Source organism: Sorghum bicolor, chromosome 3 (genome assembly GCF_000003195.3).
Source record: "Sorghum bicolor cultivar BTx623 chromosome 3, Sorghum_bicolor_NCBIv3, whole genome shotgun sequence".
Classification (NCBI taxonomy): Eukaryota; Viridiplantae; Streptophyta; class Magnoliopsida; order Poales; family Poaceae; genus Sorghum; species Sorghum bicolor.
In genome coordinates this window covers 49,366,016-49,379,703 of record NC_012872.2, presented here as the reverse complement: position 1 = coordinate 49,379,703, position 13,688 = coordinate 49,366,016, and the positions used below count along the sequence as shown (strand labels likewise).

Sequence of the window (13,688 nt, the reverse complement as noted above, 5' to 3'; positions counted from 1 at the left end):
GTCTGTAAGTATTTTTTTCTTTTTATTATACTTCTAACTTCTTTAATTACATGTATATAATCCTTACACACTTAGGATTTGTATGTATATATGCAGACACCAAATGAGAGAGCTCAGAATTAGAAATGACAATAGTATTGGGTTTGTTGACCCTTATATTGTTTTCAAAGCTCCGCAGGCAGTGTGGATAGCAGCTCATGAGACAGAAGTCTGCACCAATCTTATGAGGTTCTTTGTGAACCAAAAAGAAAAACAAAAAATACTCTTCCCCTTCAACTTCGAGTGAGTTATATAGTTATTAAGTGCATGCATATTTTATTTTAATAATTATTACTCGAGACAAGTTTTATATAGTTATATATAGGCCTGACTATATATATGTGTAAACAGCTTTCACTGGATACTCATGGTCATTGAAATTCCCAAGAACCGGTTGATAATCTTTGACTCAATGAGAAAACCACAAGAAAATTATCAACAAATGGTAAGCATTATTCAAAGGTACGTAATGTCGATCTCAGCTAGAAGAATATCATAATATGACTCTGTAATTATTAGTTCACGATCCACAATGGCTGTGTGTAGGGTTTGGGAAAGATTCATTGACTATGAACATCTCAGTGGATGTAAAGCGCCGCTTAACATAATACATCCACAAGTAAGTTCTACTAGCTAGCAAACTTTTGCTAACTTTTAGCCTTCTTATTGTCGTGGTCATGAATATTTTTTATATATATATCGTACAGTGGTGTTTAAGACAAGAAGGGGGGAACAATCTATGTGCATATTACGTGTGCAAATTCATGATGGCACAAGTCAATCAAACACCCACAGAGACGCTCAGAGTGCGTTACATGTCTCTTTTCATTATCTCCTGAATTATATTGAATAACTTAGATAACTAATACCTTTTTTATTTATTTCAAATTAAAGACGGAATGGTTGAGGGAAAAGGTCATACAAAAAGACCGAATCAACGCTATCTAAGAAACGATAGCAGGATTTCTCCACGAGCAAGTGATCAATCCAAACGTCGAGTTTCACTTCAACGGCAACGAAACTCTTATTCCAAACAACGATGATCATTTGTATCGTTTTTAGACATTGGGAGAAAAAAATCTATGTATATATGTGTTACGAATTTTGTACTTATAAAACTATATATATAAAGCTTTTTACATATCTATTTAATTTTTGATGTGGCCTATTCATTTTATTATAGGAAAAGTTTAATTATAAAGCTAAGCCTATAATTTTCATTTATATATGCTTAATATGCGTGTAATATAAATATATTATTATATCAGCAAAAATATGTATTGAAAAACCTATTATTATTATATATAAAAACAATAAACAGAACCAAAGAAGTGAACCAAAAAAAAAGAAACCCTTAACACCGGTTGGTAATACCAACCGGTGTTAAAGGGTCCTGCAACGTGGCAGCCCTGGCAGGACCTGGCAGGACCCTTTAACACCGGTTGGTATTACGAACCGGTGTTAAAGGGGGGGCTTTAGCCCCGGTTCCGTAAACCGGGACTAAAGGGTGGGCCTTTAGTCCCGGAAGGGCCGCACCGGCTCGGGAACCGGGGCAACAGGCCCTTCCCGACCGGTGCTAATGCCCGAACGTGTGGCAGTGTGGTCAGCGGAGGGCTCCATGTTTTAGGTCCATACAGCAGGACCTCTCCGTCGGGTTTCATTCTGTGGACGCCTCGGTCGGTCTTGGAGACGAGGACCATGCAGGCATCTCCTTCTCCCACCATTCCTTTTTGGAATGTTCCGCTTGCTTTGCGGGTTCCTCCTTGTGTTGGGCCTTTTTGGCCGACTTGCCTTTGTTGTACCTCCGGCGGGATTTGCCGCAAGGTTTCTCCTCTGATTTTGTGTCCTTCGGCTGCATGTTAGTTTTATAGGCACTGAAAGGACATTTGATCCTCTTACATGCGAACTATAGATGGATCTGGCTAGACCCAATGTAGATGACGACGTTCACCGTGTTCAGGAATGGCCATCCCAGGATGACGGGGACGTCGATGTTTGCCCCCATGTCGAGGATGACGAAATCAGCAGGGGCATATTCATCTTGGATTTTAACCAAGATGTCCTTAGCAACTCCCTCAGGGAACCGAATGGTTTGGTCCGCCATCTGCAGTCTCATAAAGGTAGGGAGCAAAATGCACCCTAATAGATTTTCATAAATTACCTTGGACATGATGTTGACGCTTGATCCAAGGTCGCAGAAGACATTGTGGAAGAGCTGTGATCTGATCTCGCAAGTGATGGTCGGCATGCCTGGGTCGTCCTTCTTTGTGATGAACGGGAGATCAAGGAGATATCCCCAATTTGAATGGACTGGAGGCTTACCGTACCTCGTAGAGACTATTTTAACAAACTCAAGTGGGTCTTCAGGTTTCCTTGGGATCCTACCTTGCTCATATGATGGGACAGCTGCAGCTAATTGAGCTAGCTGTGTTTCTAACATTTTACTAAAGCTCAATTGATTCTTAATGGTTGAATTAAAGCTGTCCATTTTCTCACTAAGGCTTTCTAGGATCTTGTCATTAGCCACAATTCTCTTATTGATACTATCATTAATTTTAGTTTGGCCTAGCACAAGATCTCTAAGAGAAGGTTGGTTACCAAAGAAATTACCAGAATTATTATTGTAACCCATACCTTGGCCTTGGTAGAAGGGGCGTGAATTCCATTGTTGTTGTTGGGGTCGGTTCCCATTATTGAAGTTGTTGTTGATGTAGTTCACCTCCTCCTGGGTCTCGGGGCAGTTATTGCCCGAGTGATCATCTCCTCTGCATACCTCGCACCATGGATCGGTTTCCACAGCACGAACAGTGGCAGTAGTCTGGATGGCCTCAATTCCCTTTTTAGAGGAAGATTCCTCTAATTTCTTCATAAGGAGGTCTATCTTGGCAGAGAGCATGTCCACCTCATTGAGGGTGTGAACACCTCTCTTCTTGGGCTGGAGGCGCTCCTCATTCCATCCTTGATTGATGACCATCTTTTCAATGAGGTCCTTAGCATCCTTGACATTTTTATGCAAGAATGCCCCTCCAGCTGAGGCATCAAGGTGACTACGAGCCATGCTGGTCAGCCCGTGGTAGAAACCATGAATAATGAGCCATTAATCTATCTCATGATGAGGACAGGTGCGAATGTACTCATTGAGACGTTCCCATGCTTCAGGAATCGTCTCGTCAGACTATTGCTGGAAGCTCAAAATCTTCCCACGCAAGGCACTAGTCTTGCCTGCTAGGAAGAACATCTTGAGAAAGTCATTGGCACACTTGTGCCAAGTTGTCACTTTGCTCTTGTTGGCATAGAACCACTGCTTCGCCTTCCCCAAGAGTGAAAATGGGAAAAGGCGAAGGCGGATGGCGTCCGCCGTGACGTTCTTGACGGTGAAAGTGTTGCACACCTCCAAAAAGTGTTGAAGGTGGTCATTGGCATCCTCGTGTGGCTTCCCATAGAATGGATTGGCTTGCACCATGTTAATCAGTGCAGGCTTGAGCTCAAAGGTCGCATCGCCCAAGTTCAGGTTCAGATCCGTAGCGACAAAATCAGTTGACGGGGACGAGAACTCAGCGATGGTCTTTTGGGCCATGACTGCCTCAACAACTAGTGCAGGACTTCCTTCCATGAGCGGTTCGGTCTCTGGGCTGAACCTTTGAGGAGAAACTTGACGGTGTCTAGTTCTCCTCAACAATTGCTCAAGACCTTCAACGAAGTTTGGTGGCAATTGAAAACCGCTTATGCACTGTCTAGATTCACTATAACGAGAAACAAGACAAGTGAAGGGTAAGCCGATACTAAGATTTCAGAGTAGACCACGGATTCCAATTTATTAGAGATTCCTAGTACGACGCTTCCCTAGCAACGGCGCCAGAAATACTTGTTGGCAAAACTTAACGCACACCGGCTAGAGTAAGATGTGACAAGTATCTAGAAATGGTGGCGCCTAACCAGCACTGCTTAAATGCAAGCCTGAGCTGTTACTAGGATAGGGTGTTAGGCTACCCTGAGCAATGGCTCTCGAAATGCTAAGCAACGCTAAACTCTAGTGGTGACGCAAGACGTACCAAGGGTAACTCTGCAAGCGCACAGGTACCGTTGTAGCACTTCAACCGTGGTGAGTATCCATGGTCTCGTAATTTATAGTTCGCTCACGGGAAGTGGACTAAGACTCTCTTAATAAATATATGGATGGATATCCGTGGTTTATGTCTACTCAATCTAAGTTCACTAGTGCTAATAGGGGGGTAAGAATAGCAAGATAGAATAATAGATAAGTTAGATAAAGGTAAGTAAAGATAACTGGTAGTGAGCTAGCTAGGTGGGAGGACAATGAGTGAGTAAGGACTCCTATGTATCTAACTCTACTTATGTGTTCTAATTCTAATCAATGTAAATGACTCAACTAGACTAGTATCCAAACAGTCTTGTGTGGTGGGAAGTCGACTGCAATAGGAGGATGAAACTCTTATCCAAGCGGACCTTTGTCATATGGGCGCCTACAAACCATACCCGACGTGAATAGAACCTACTGGGAAGTAGAGGCCTGTCACGCTTCGCCGCCGCACGCTAACACGTTTGATACGATGGCATCTACTAATAAGTGCTAGCATAAGGACCTCGCTTACACTAGTCTTATAACTTCAACTATCACGTAAATAGCCACATCCCTTAATGGTAGTGGAACACAAACAAGGTGTTGACTAAGACACAACACTACTACAAGTATAGTAATGCACTAAGCAATACTCAAAGTAAAGACTTGAAGTAAATACTTAGTAAAGTAAAGAAAGACTATATTGATATAAAGAATGTAATACAAGAGAAAAGGTACAAGAGCTATACCAGACTCTCTAGAAGATAGCTCTAGAGACTCGAGCTTCGCTCAACTCGACTCTAACTCCCACTCTAGACTAGACTACACTACACTTGATCTCCCAAGTGGGATTTGGAAATGAAATGATAGATGGAAGATGTGAGAGATGTGTTGGAGGACCCCTCCTTATATAGGGGTGATAGAGGGGGTGCCATGTCAGCGATCCACGTGCTCCTTCCTTCTCCACCCTTGGATGCACCGACCTCCCAACCGCCTTAGATGGACGGTTGGAGCATTGCCACACATGAGGAAGGTTAGTGGGATTGAACCGACTCCAGATGGGGCCCACATGTCGGTCGGTCGTCCTACCCCTTTGGCTGAGAGTGGGTCCCACTAACCTTCTGGAAGATCCTTAAGTCGGTGAGATGTTGGGCCAAGTGGCATCACCCCATTGGTCGGTCGGCTGACCGACCTTTGGGGCCCCTGGCCCACCTCTGGCCTCTTGGTGGTGTCCCCACTTGTCATGTGAAGTGTTGTCCAAAATTGAGTCTAGTTGCACACTTGCTTGCTTTCATGTGGGCCCAAGGATCCATGTGCTAAGTGTTTGAACCGTTGAGAGTAAGCACACTTGGATCCAAGGGTTGGGATTGACTCCTTGGAGTATGCCATGGCTCATGCCATGGAGCGGAGCCCCTAGTGGTCCCAAACCCCGGTCGGTCGACCTGGGTTATGGGGCCCACAAGGCTCATTTCCTTCTTCCCTGCATGGAACCAGCTAAGAGTACAAGTGGAACTTTATTAGTGATAAATATGTTCATGTGATGCTTATCTTCCTTCAATCGAGGACTGTTGATGGGCTTTTGAGTATATAGAACTTGGTCTTATTTCGCGTCAACAGTGGTGAGGCCGACGCGCGGCCTTTGGTTACGTGGGCATAATGCGAGACCCTTCTGGTCCTCTGACTAAGAGGAAGATCATGTCGTAGCTGAAGCTGGTGGACATGAACTCAAAGCTCCAAAACCAGATCACTATGGAGCACAGAATCGGGGAGACAAAGGTGGCCATCCGGAAAAAGATGGGAAATCATCAGTAAAACATGTAGGGCCCCTACCTGGCACGCCAACTGTCAGTGTTTTAACCCTGGGGGGTAACACCAATGAGTAAATTTGTGTGCATGTTCTCCTTTCCGGATGGTGATGCAAGATTGACATAAGGGTTTATCCTGGTTTGGGCAAAAGAAGGCCCTACGTCTAGCGGGAGGAGTAAGGTTTGTATTATCTTGCACCCAAGTGCTTGTACAGGAGCGAATACAAGGGAATTCTGTTGCAAATTCTAAGTTCTAGCGGGATGTGGTGGTGTATGCGAGCGGTGTTTTGTGAATCTTGTCTGTTGTGTCCTGTGTTGTTCACCCTCAGCGTCCCCTTTTATAGTCCAAAGGGAGGCTTAGGGTTACGAGGCATAGGCGCTAGAATAGGCCTCGATAGGGGTATGGCGCTAGCCTACTTGAGACCTCCATACTGGCGTGGCCTCAACTTGTCTTATTACAGTGTACTTTGGTGATGATGGAGCGTGCATCTCCTGAGCTTATCTCTTGTACGTCGTCTGGTATTGGTTTGTATATACGCATGCTTGTACATCATAGCAGTCGTCGTATCAAGAGTGGTTGGAGCGCTAACTTCCTTAGTTCTACCCTTCTCTGGGAAGGAGCATGCGGGCTCGAGGGCCTAATGGTTTAGGCGGCACCCACGTGCGAGAGCGCTGACTATCTTGTCTCGAGGGGCTCCTTGATGGGATATCACACCTATCATATCTGTACCTACACGTACCTTTCTCCAACTTTGAAGATAAAGCTAGGAAAAGGCGGGATTTGAGAGGCACACGATCCCTTATCGCATTTCTTGTGCCTACAGGGTTAGGTGGGAGCCTGCCAGTCACATTAAATGCCCTGACTCCTGTACCCGCAACTTGCGGCGGGAGAGTGCTTTTGCGCTCGAGGCTGGTCGATTCGCTCGACGCCTATTTCTGTAATCGAGGGTCGTTCGCTATCGAGCCCTTAATCGTTTGCTCGACCATATCTCTGTATTCGAGACCAAGATCGATAGCTATACGTGCCATGGGTCGAGTTGGAACGTCGATCAACCTGTGTATGTGGAGGGGGATTTTGATGCTAACTTGTAGTTTGGCTTTTGATATTTGGTCAGGGATGTCCGCTGGGGTACCCCCTGTTGACACCCTCGACAATAAGAAACTATATAGGATGAATAAATGATGTTACCAATGTCATATAATTTACTCATAACAGGAAGAGTTCACAAGGCAAATATGGATAAATATGATTGATAGCATAATCATCAAGTATCATAATTAAGGATAATCATTAGAGCATCTACTAGTCATAATCATAGTTAGCCATTGGATAAATTAGGGAGTTAGATCTAAGGTAATTCTATAACTACATCAATGAATAACTCTAATTAGTGCAATTACATCTAGAAATCATTGTTAAGCTAACCCTGTATCCTAATCACATGTAAAGAGGCATCAACTAATGAGGGTATTAAGACACAAGGGTCACCTCCTTCTCGACTGCACCCATGCCTTGTCCTACGCACGGTGGGTGGACTACAGAGGATCCAACGCAGCTGTCACCTACGTGGTCTACCACACGTCCCGGCACATCAGGGTGCACTCGCAGGTAAACAGGATATCTAGACACCACGTCTACATATTCTCTACCATCTACCCAAAGATCTATTAGGTAAACGCTATACGAGCAATTACATGAATTCAATAAGATCAAACCAACTATCCTAGACATATAATCAAAGTAAACAATGACTATTGCAATTAAGAACATATGAATCTATTAAGAATAAAGTCTCCCTAATATACAATTGAATACTTTAAAATAAGAACTAGATCTATTACCAAACTCTTGCGCTAGCTCCAGACCGACGCCAGGGGCCCCAGATCCCAATGAAGAACTAGATCTCCTCTACTTCTAATCTAACTAACTAGAACTATGAACTAGAAGGCTCTTGATGAACTTGAAGGCTCTTGATACTTGATGGCTTGAGGCCTTGATGAATGAAGTTGTTCCTCTAGGGGGGTTTATCCATGTATTTATAGTCCGATGGGATGCGCGTGCGCCATAGGATCAACCCAACTTTACCAAAGGCCGAGATGCATTAGGAAAGGCAGTGGAGGAAGCTTCCAGAAGAGGGGGCTGAACCCTAGAGGGGGGCCCCGGCCAGCGTAACACCTGGCAGCCTCTGGCCCCCCAGCTCTTCGGGTGTCTTCCAGAGTCTTGCCTCGCCCTGATCATGATTTTTCCATGGCGGATAAGTTTTGTGTTTATTTTGCACTTCAATCCCTCTTTTCAGCTTTTCTAGAAATAGATCATAGAAAATACAGAATATGCAATACTCATGGAAATTGTCAGTTTAAACCCTAGACTAGTGTGTTTTCATGTTCTCCTTCGGGTTTAAAGCTCTAATAAAAGTTGACATTATCGACCGTCAACAATTCCCCTAAGCTTACCTTTTGCCAGTCCCTTGGCAAACCAAGCCTAAGCAGTATATGTATTTGGATCAAGAGTTGCTACAATGTTTTCATTCCTTCCAAGTACACATGCTCTCAAATAAAGATTTTCCTTTGGATTAGTTAATAACTACTCTAATCCTCAAATTTACCTGTTTACCTTTAACCATGGGGCTTTACAACTCTTGCATGAGTCGAGCAATTAGAAGGCAGAACAATCAGGTCAAGCACTATGTCTCAAATTCTTTGCAGAACCATTATTCCGGAGTTTTTATAAGTTTTCAGAATGAAACTCAGAGCTTAATTGTATGACACCCTCAAGTCTCTCAATATATGTGGTATTTATGGTTCTCTCTTGAGGCATTAGTGATGCTATTCCTCCTATAGCTAAAGGTATATATATGGTAGAGTTTATAGGAGTGCCAATAATAAGGATAGGCATACTTGCAATGCATGTATTGTAAAGTCAACTAATGGATCCATAGAGAATTGAGACATACAATCAAACCAAGGTGTGAATGTGTATGGAATATGGTGGATAGGTGCATTTGTGGTATTTGTGGCTAATTTCTAATTCTTTGGGAATAGCTCTTTATTGAAACTTTGCAGGAAAGGCATGGGCTATCTTTATTATTTATTTTTATTCAGGGAGGCGAGCATCTAGTACCCATTGTTTTAATGGCTGGGACAGTTGTCCATCTTTAACTCCCTCTTTTCTCTTCCTTTTTTTCAATAACTTTCCATTTGCATAGCCACATGCATGCTTTAAGTACAATAAATGAATCAAGAGATATAATCATGACTTAGAGCATTAAAGACAGGGGTTATCCTATAGGATGATTGTATATTTTTGTGTCCTCTCCTAGTGTAGGAGGAGAACATGATGGATGAACATGGAATGGAAATGATTGCGATTACTCCCAGTGTGGGAATAATGCATAGGTGAATTGGAGTGTGCACGTGATCTTGGTCTTAAAAGCATGACAAGACCCTGATAAGGTATATGACAAAGGTTGACTGAACTCAATGCAAAGCAAGCAACATAAATGTGCAAAAGTTTTCCTAACTTCTAATGGATATTCTATATGGCTTTGGTAGAAATTAATACTTTGTCATACAAGATCTCATCATGTATGATTTTGGGTTTTCAAAATAAATCTCCAGAACTTAACAATGCTAGGAATAAGATAAATAACAGCTCAGACTTTTAATGATCATATCAACCAACTACCTAGACATAGCTCAAACTTATGCCTCCACAAGTTGGAGGCTCAGAGTAAACCTTTAAATTGAAACAGTCATGTCCAAAACTCGAGAGAATCTAACATTGAAACCTAGGTACTTGTAAAGAACTATAACAGAGCAACTATTCATCATCTCCAAGACAAAAATTTTAATGTTCATCAATATTTTTTATTTAGCTCTAGCTTAGACTGACTCTAAACAGACTCTAACACTTAACTAATTATAACTCACAAAGAGACTCTATGACTTGTGGACCTTCATGTGCCCACATATTTTTGGTATTTTTATAAATATGTAGACTTGAAAATCACTTAGGTATAATTACCTGATAACTAGGGGATGCTCCTCCACTAAGCTAGATGGTTGCAATACTTGGTGTAGATGTCTTTTAGAGTGAGCTAACCAGTAGCGGACATGGTGGTTGCCACTGATGGACTCTCTCCTTGCTATGATGTCATTCCTGCATAGTCATACTCCAACAAGAAAACCAAAACTCGAGGCTCGAATTTAATAATGGGTTAGTGGTCAGCTAATGAGCAATTGATTATTCTTATGAGCTAATTTTGCAGAATTTCATGGTTCTATTTATTGTATTTTCTGATTTTATAATATATGAATGCTATTTAATTTTTTATGTCACCATAGTAAATATCCCTAAGGGGTTGCCATAAGTTTATTCATATGGGGCTTTGGTATTTATGATGTAGTAATTAAAGCAGTAAATATTTGTTTGTATTTTGTATTAATATGCCAAGAGAAACAAATATGCTACTAGGTGTATTAAAGCGAAATTACTTATGCATGCTAATTTAACTAGATAACTACCATTCTGACCATATGGCTAGGGTACGGAATTTAAAGTTTACCAACAGGACTGAGACAGAGGGGAGCACTTAGTGGGTTCATTGTCTGAGGTAACCTCAGTCAACTCCCCAATTTGTGGTGATGCGTCATGTGCATCTTCCTTCCATCTTGCTTCTGCCTCTTTTGCTGTTTTCTTCTCTGGCTCCAGCTCTCCATCTTTGTTCTCGTTCTCCCATGCTTCCAATCGTGCTAGGATCTCCTCTTTCTCTTTCTTGGCAATTCGGTCCATCCTTTCAGCTTCTTCTGCCCACTCACTCCATTGAGGTACTCGCGTGTTCTCTTCTTGCTCCGTGAAGTGATCTTCATATTTCACAATCTTGCCAGAAAAGTCTTCCCATCCACAGTGAGACTGGGCAGCCTGACGGTGGGCTTGGCATCTTCTCCTGTTGCGTTGCTTCCTGATCTGCTCATGGTTAACTTGTGTTTTAAATTGACAACGTACCTTTCTGGTAGGTAGGTTGAAGTGGATATGCCCTGAACTGATGTAGATGTTCACTTTGGCTGTGTAGAGGAACGGTCTTCCCAAGATGATCGGGGAATCATCGTCTCCCTGGTTATCAAGAACTAGAAAATCTGCAAGTATATATTGTCCTTGAATTCTTACCGCAACATTCTTGACCACTCCTTCAGGGAACCTTAGTGATTGATCCGCCATCTGCAACTGAATACATGTTGGGTATAAAGGTAAATCAAATAACTCATTATATACCTGTTTTGACATTATGTTGTAGGCTGATCCAATGTCGCAGACGGTGTGAGGGAAAGTGCTGTCTTTGATTGTGCATTCAATGATTCGAACTCCTGGATCACCTCTCTTGGTTGGAAATGGCTTGGGTAGCATATGATCATTCTCCGTGTTGAGGGTGGTGATCAATTGAGTTGTCTCTGCAGGTGCATGCTTGGTCCTCCTCCATGTTTTTTGTTTCTATTGTTCTTTTTCTTCGGCATTGGTTGTTGTTCTTGCTCTTCTTGTTGATGGAATTGCTTTAGGGTTGTAGGAGCTTTCAGGACACAGTTCTTGAATGTAAATCTCTTTCTTGTCCTTGATGGATAGGACAATCTTGACATACTCCGCATAGATGATGGCTTTTGTTGTGCATAAGAATGGTCTTCCAAAATGATAGGTGCCTTCTCATCTACTCTTGTCTCCATGACCACGAAGTCAGCTGAGACATATGATTGCCCCACTCTAACGACAACTTCTTCTAGTACTCCCTTATGGTAAAAATGGACTAATCCACAAGCTGCAAACGTGTATTTGTGTACAATAGGGGATCATTTAATATTTTCTCATAAATTACCTTGGGCATGATGTTGACACTTGCACCGAAGTCACAGATAGACTCTGGAAAGATATAGCATCCTATAGAGATAGGAATGATAGGTCTTCCAGGGTCTCCCATCTTCTCTAGTAGAGAGTGGTCAATCCACTGTACATCTCAGTTGTTACCTTGGTAATTACCTTGTCGAGGTTGTTGGTTCCACCCTTGATTTTGTTGAGGATGATAGTGGTGTTGTTGTTGATGAAGTTCACATCCTCTTGCAGTGTAGGGCAACTAACAGCTAAGTTCACGTAGTGTCCACATTCTTCACATGTCATATGGGAATCATTGATGTGCATGACTTCCTTCTTCTTTATGTCAAGCTTCTTCATGATGAGGTCTAGTTTGGTAGTGACCATGTCAGCTTCCTTACGATAATTGATTCCTCCTCCTTTCTTCCAAGGCTGAGTAAGTTCTTCATTGCATGTTGAATTTGAGGCCATCTTCTCAACAAGTGCTTTAGCATCGGAGAGCTTAAGTGACAGGAAAGCTCCCCCAGCTGCAGTATCAATAGACTCACGGGTACTAGAGATGAGCCCGTGATAGAAAGTCTGCATTAACAGCCACTCCTCTATCCCATGATGAGGACAGTCTTCAATGTAATTTTGAAATCTTTCCCATGCTTCAGTGAATGATTCATCATGTTGTTGTTGGAAACTCACTATGCCAAAACAGCACAAAGGAGACACCTCAATTAGTGACTCGAAACTAAAACGCGTCACTAATAAGTATATTAGTGACGCGGTTAAACAAAACACGTCACTGATTAGTTGTTACCCATGCCTCAGGAACAAGACGCGTCACTAATGACAAGATACCAGTGACTCGTCCTAAGAAAACGCGTCACTGATAATAGAAGTGACGCGTCTTAGCTAGGCGCGTCACTCTTATATATACATATTAGTGATGCTTCCCAATAACATGAGTCACTGGTAACAGCAGTGACGCATTTTACGTAGACACGTCACCGATATAGAGAGATATTAGTGACTCTTCCCAACAAAACGCGTCACTCGTAACAAGAGTGACACGTATTGTCTAGACGCGTCACTCATATTTTTAACATAAGTGACTCTTCTTTTTGAGCCGCGCCACTGATCACCTGGACGGAAATCTCCCTGTGTTTAACCAGATGAATCGTCGTGTTCCTGCCGGGGAGTCATTGAAATCCTATTGTTGCGGTTGTCCTCCAGTCGAGCCACCACCAGAGAAAGCAACACGCACGCGCTGTAGCAGCACGCCACACACGCCCGATGTCGTACCTCTTTGATCTACCCCTTCGTGTCATCGCCGCAACTAGGAGCCACAGATGAGGAGGACGCCACCGGGGTTAGGGGCTAGAGCCCGCCGCATGAGAGGCAGCAAGGCCTAGAGGTCATGTCCTCCGGCCTGCAACAACACAGTGTGTAGAATTGCCCTACTGCAAACTCGAATTGCTCTGTGTGTAGAATTTTTCTATGTGTTTTTTCGGTACCCATAAAAAATTATGATTATTCTATTGTTACCAAAATATTTTGATAGAAAAATGCAAAAACGCATAGAATAATTGTATGATTTTTCTGTGCGTGACATTATACACACGGAAAAATTCAACACTTACACAAAAATTCAATTTATTCTGTCGGTTCTTTAAAAACACACAAAAAAAAAATTATATGCACGCACAGAAAAATCTTATTATTTTGTGGGTTATTTGAAAACGCACAGAAAAAACAACACATGCACAGAAAAAATTGAATGGCCGCTAGGATTTGGCATTCACGCTCTCCATTTTGGCATTCTAGCTTTGCATTTGGGCGTTCACACGTTCTCTTGACAAGAAAATACTTTAATTAATAAAAAAGAAAGAAGTCCTAACCCAATCGTTGCCCCCAAGGC

General features: G+C 42.6%; 1 protein-coding gene across 1 annotated transcript; it reads right to left on the bottom strand.

The window, feature by feature from the left end:
• LOC110433707 lies at positions 1,946-2,287 on the bottom strand. The gene has a single exon (XM_021456222.1). The coding sequence runs from the start codon at positions 2,285-2,287 to the stop codon at positions 1,946-1,948; it is 342 nt and encodes a 113-aa protein (XP_021311897.1).

Coding starts and splice junctions, on each gene's coding strand:
- LOC110433707 (XM_021456222.1), bottom strand. CDS start 2,287: ATGCCGACCATCACTTGCGAGATCAGATCACAGCTCTTCCACAATGTC.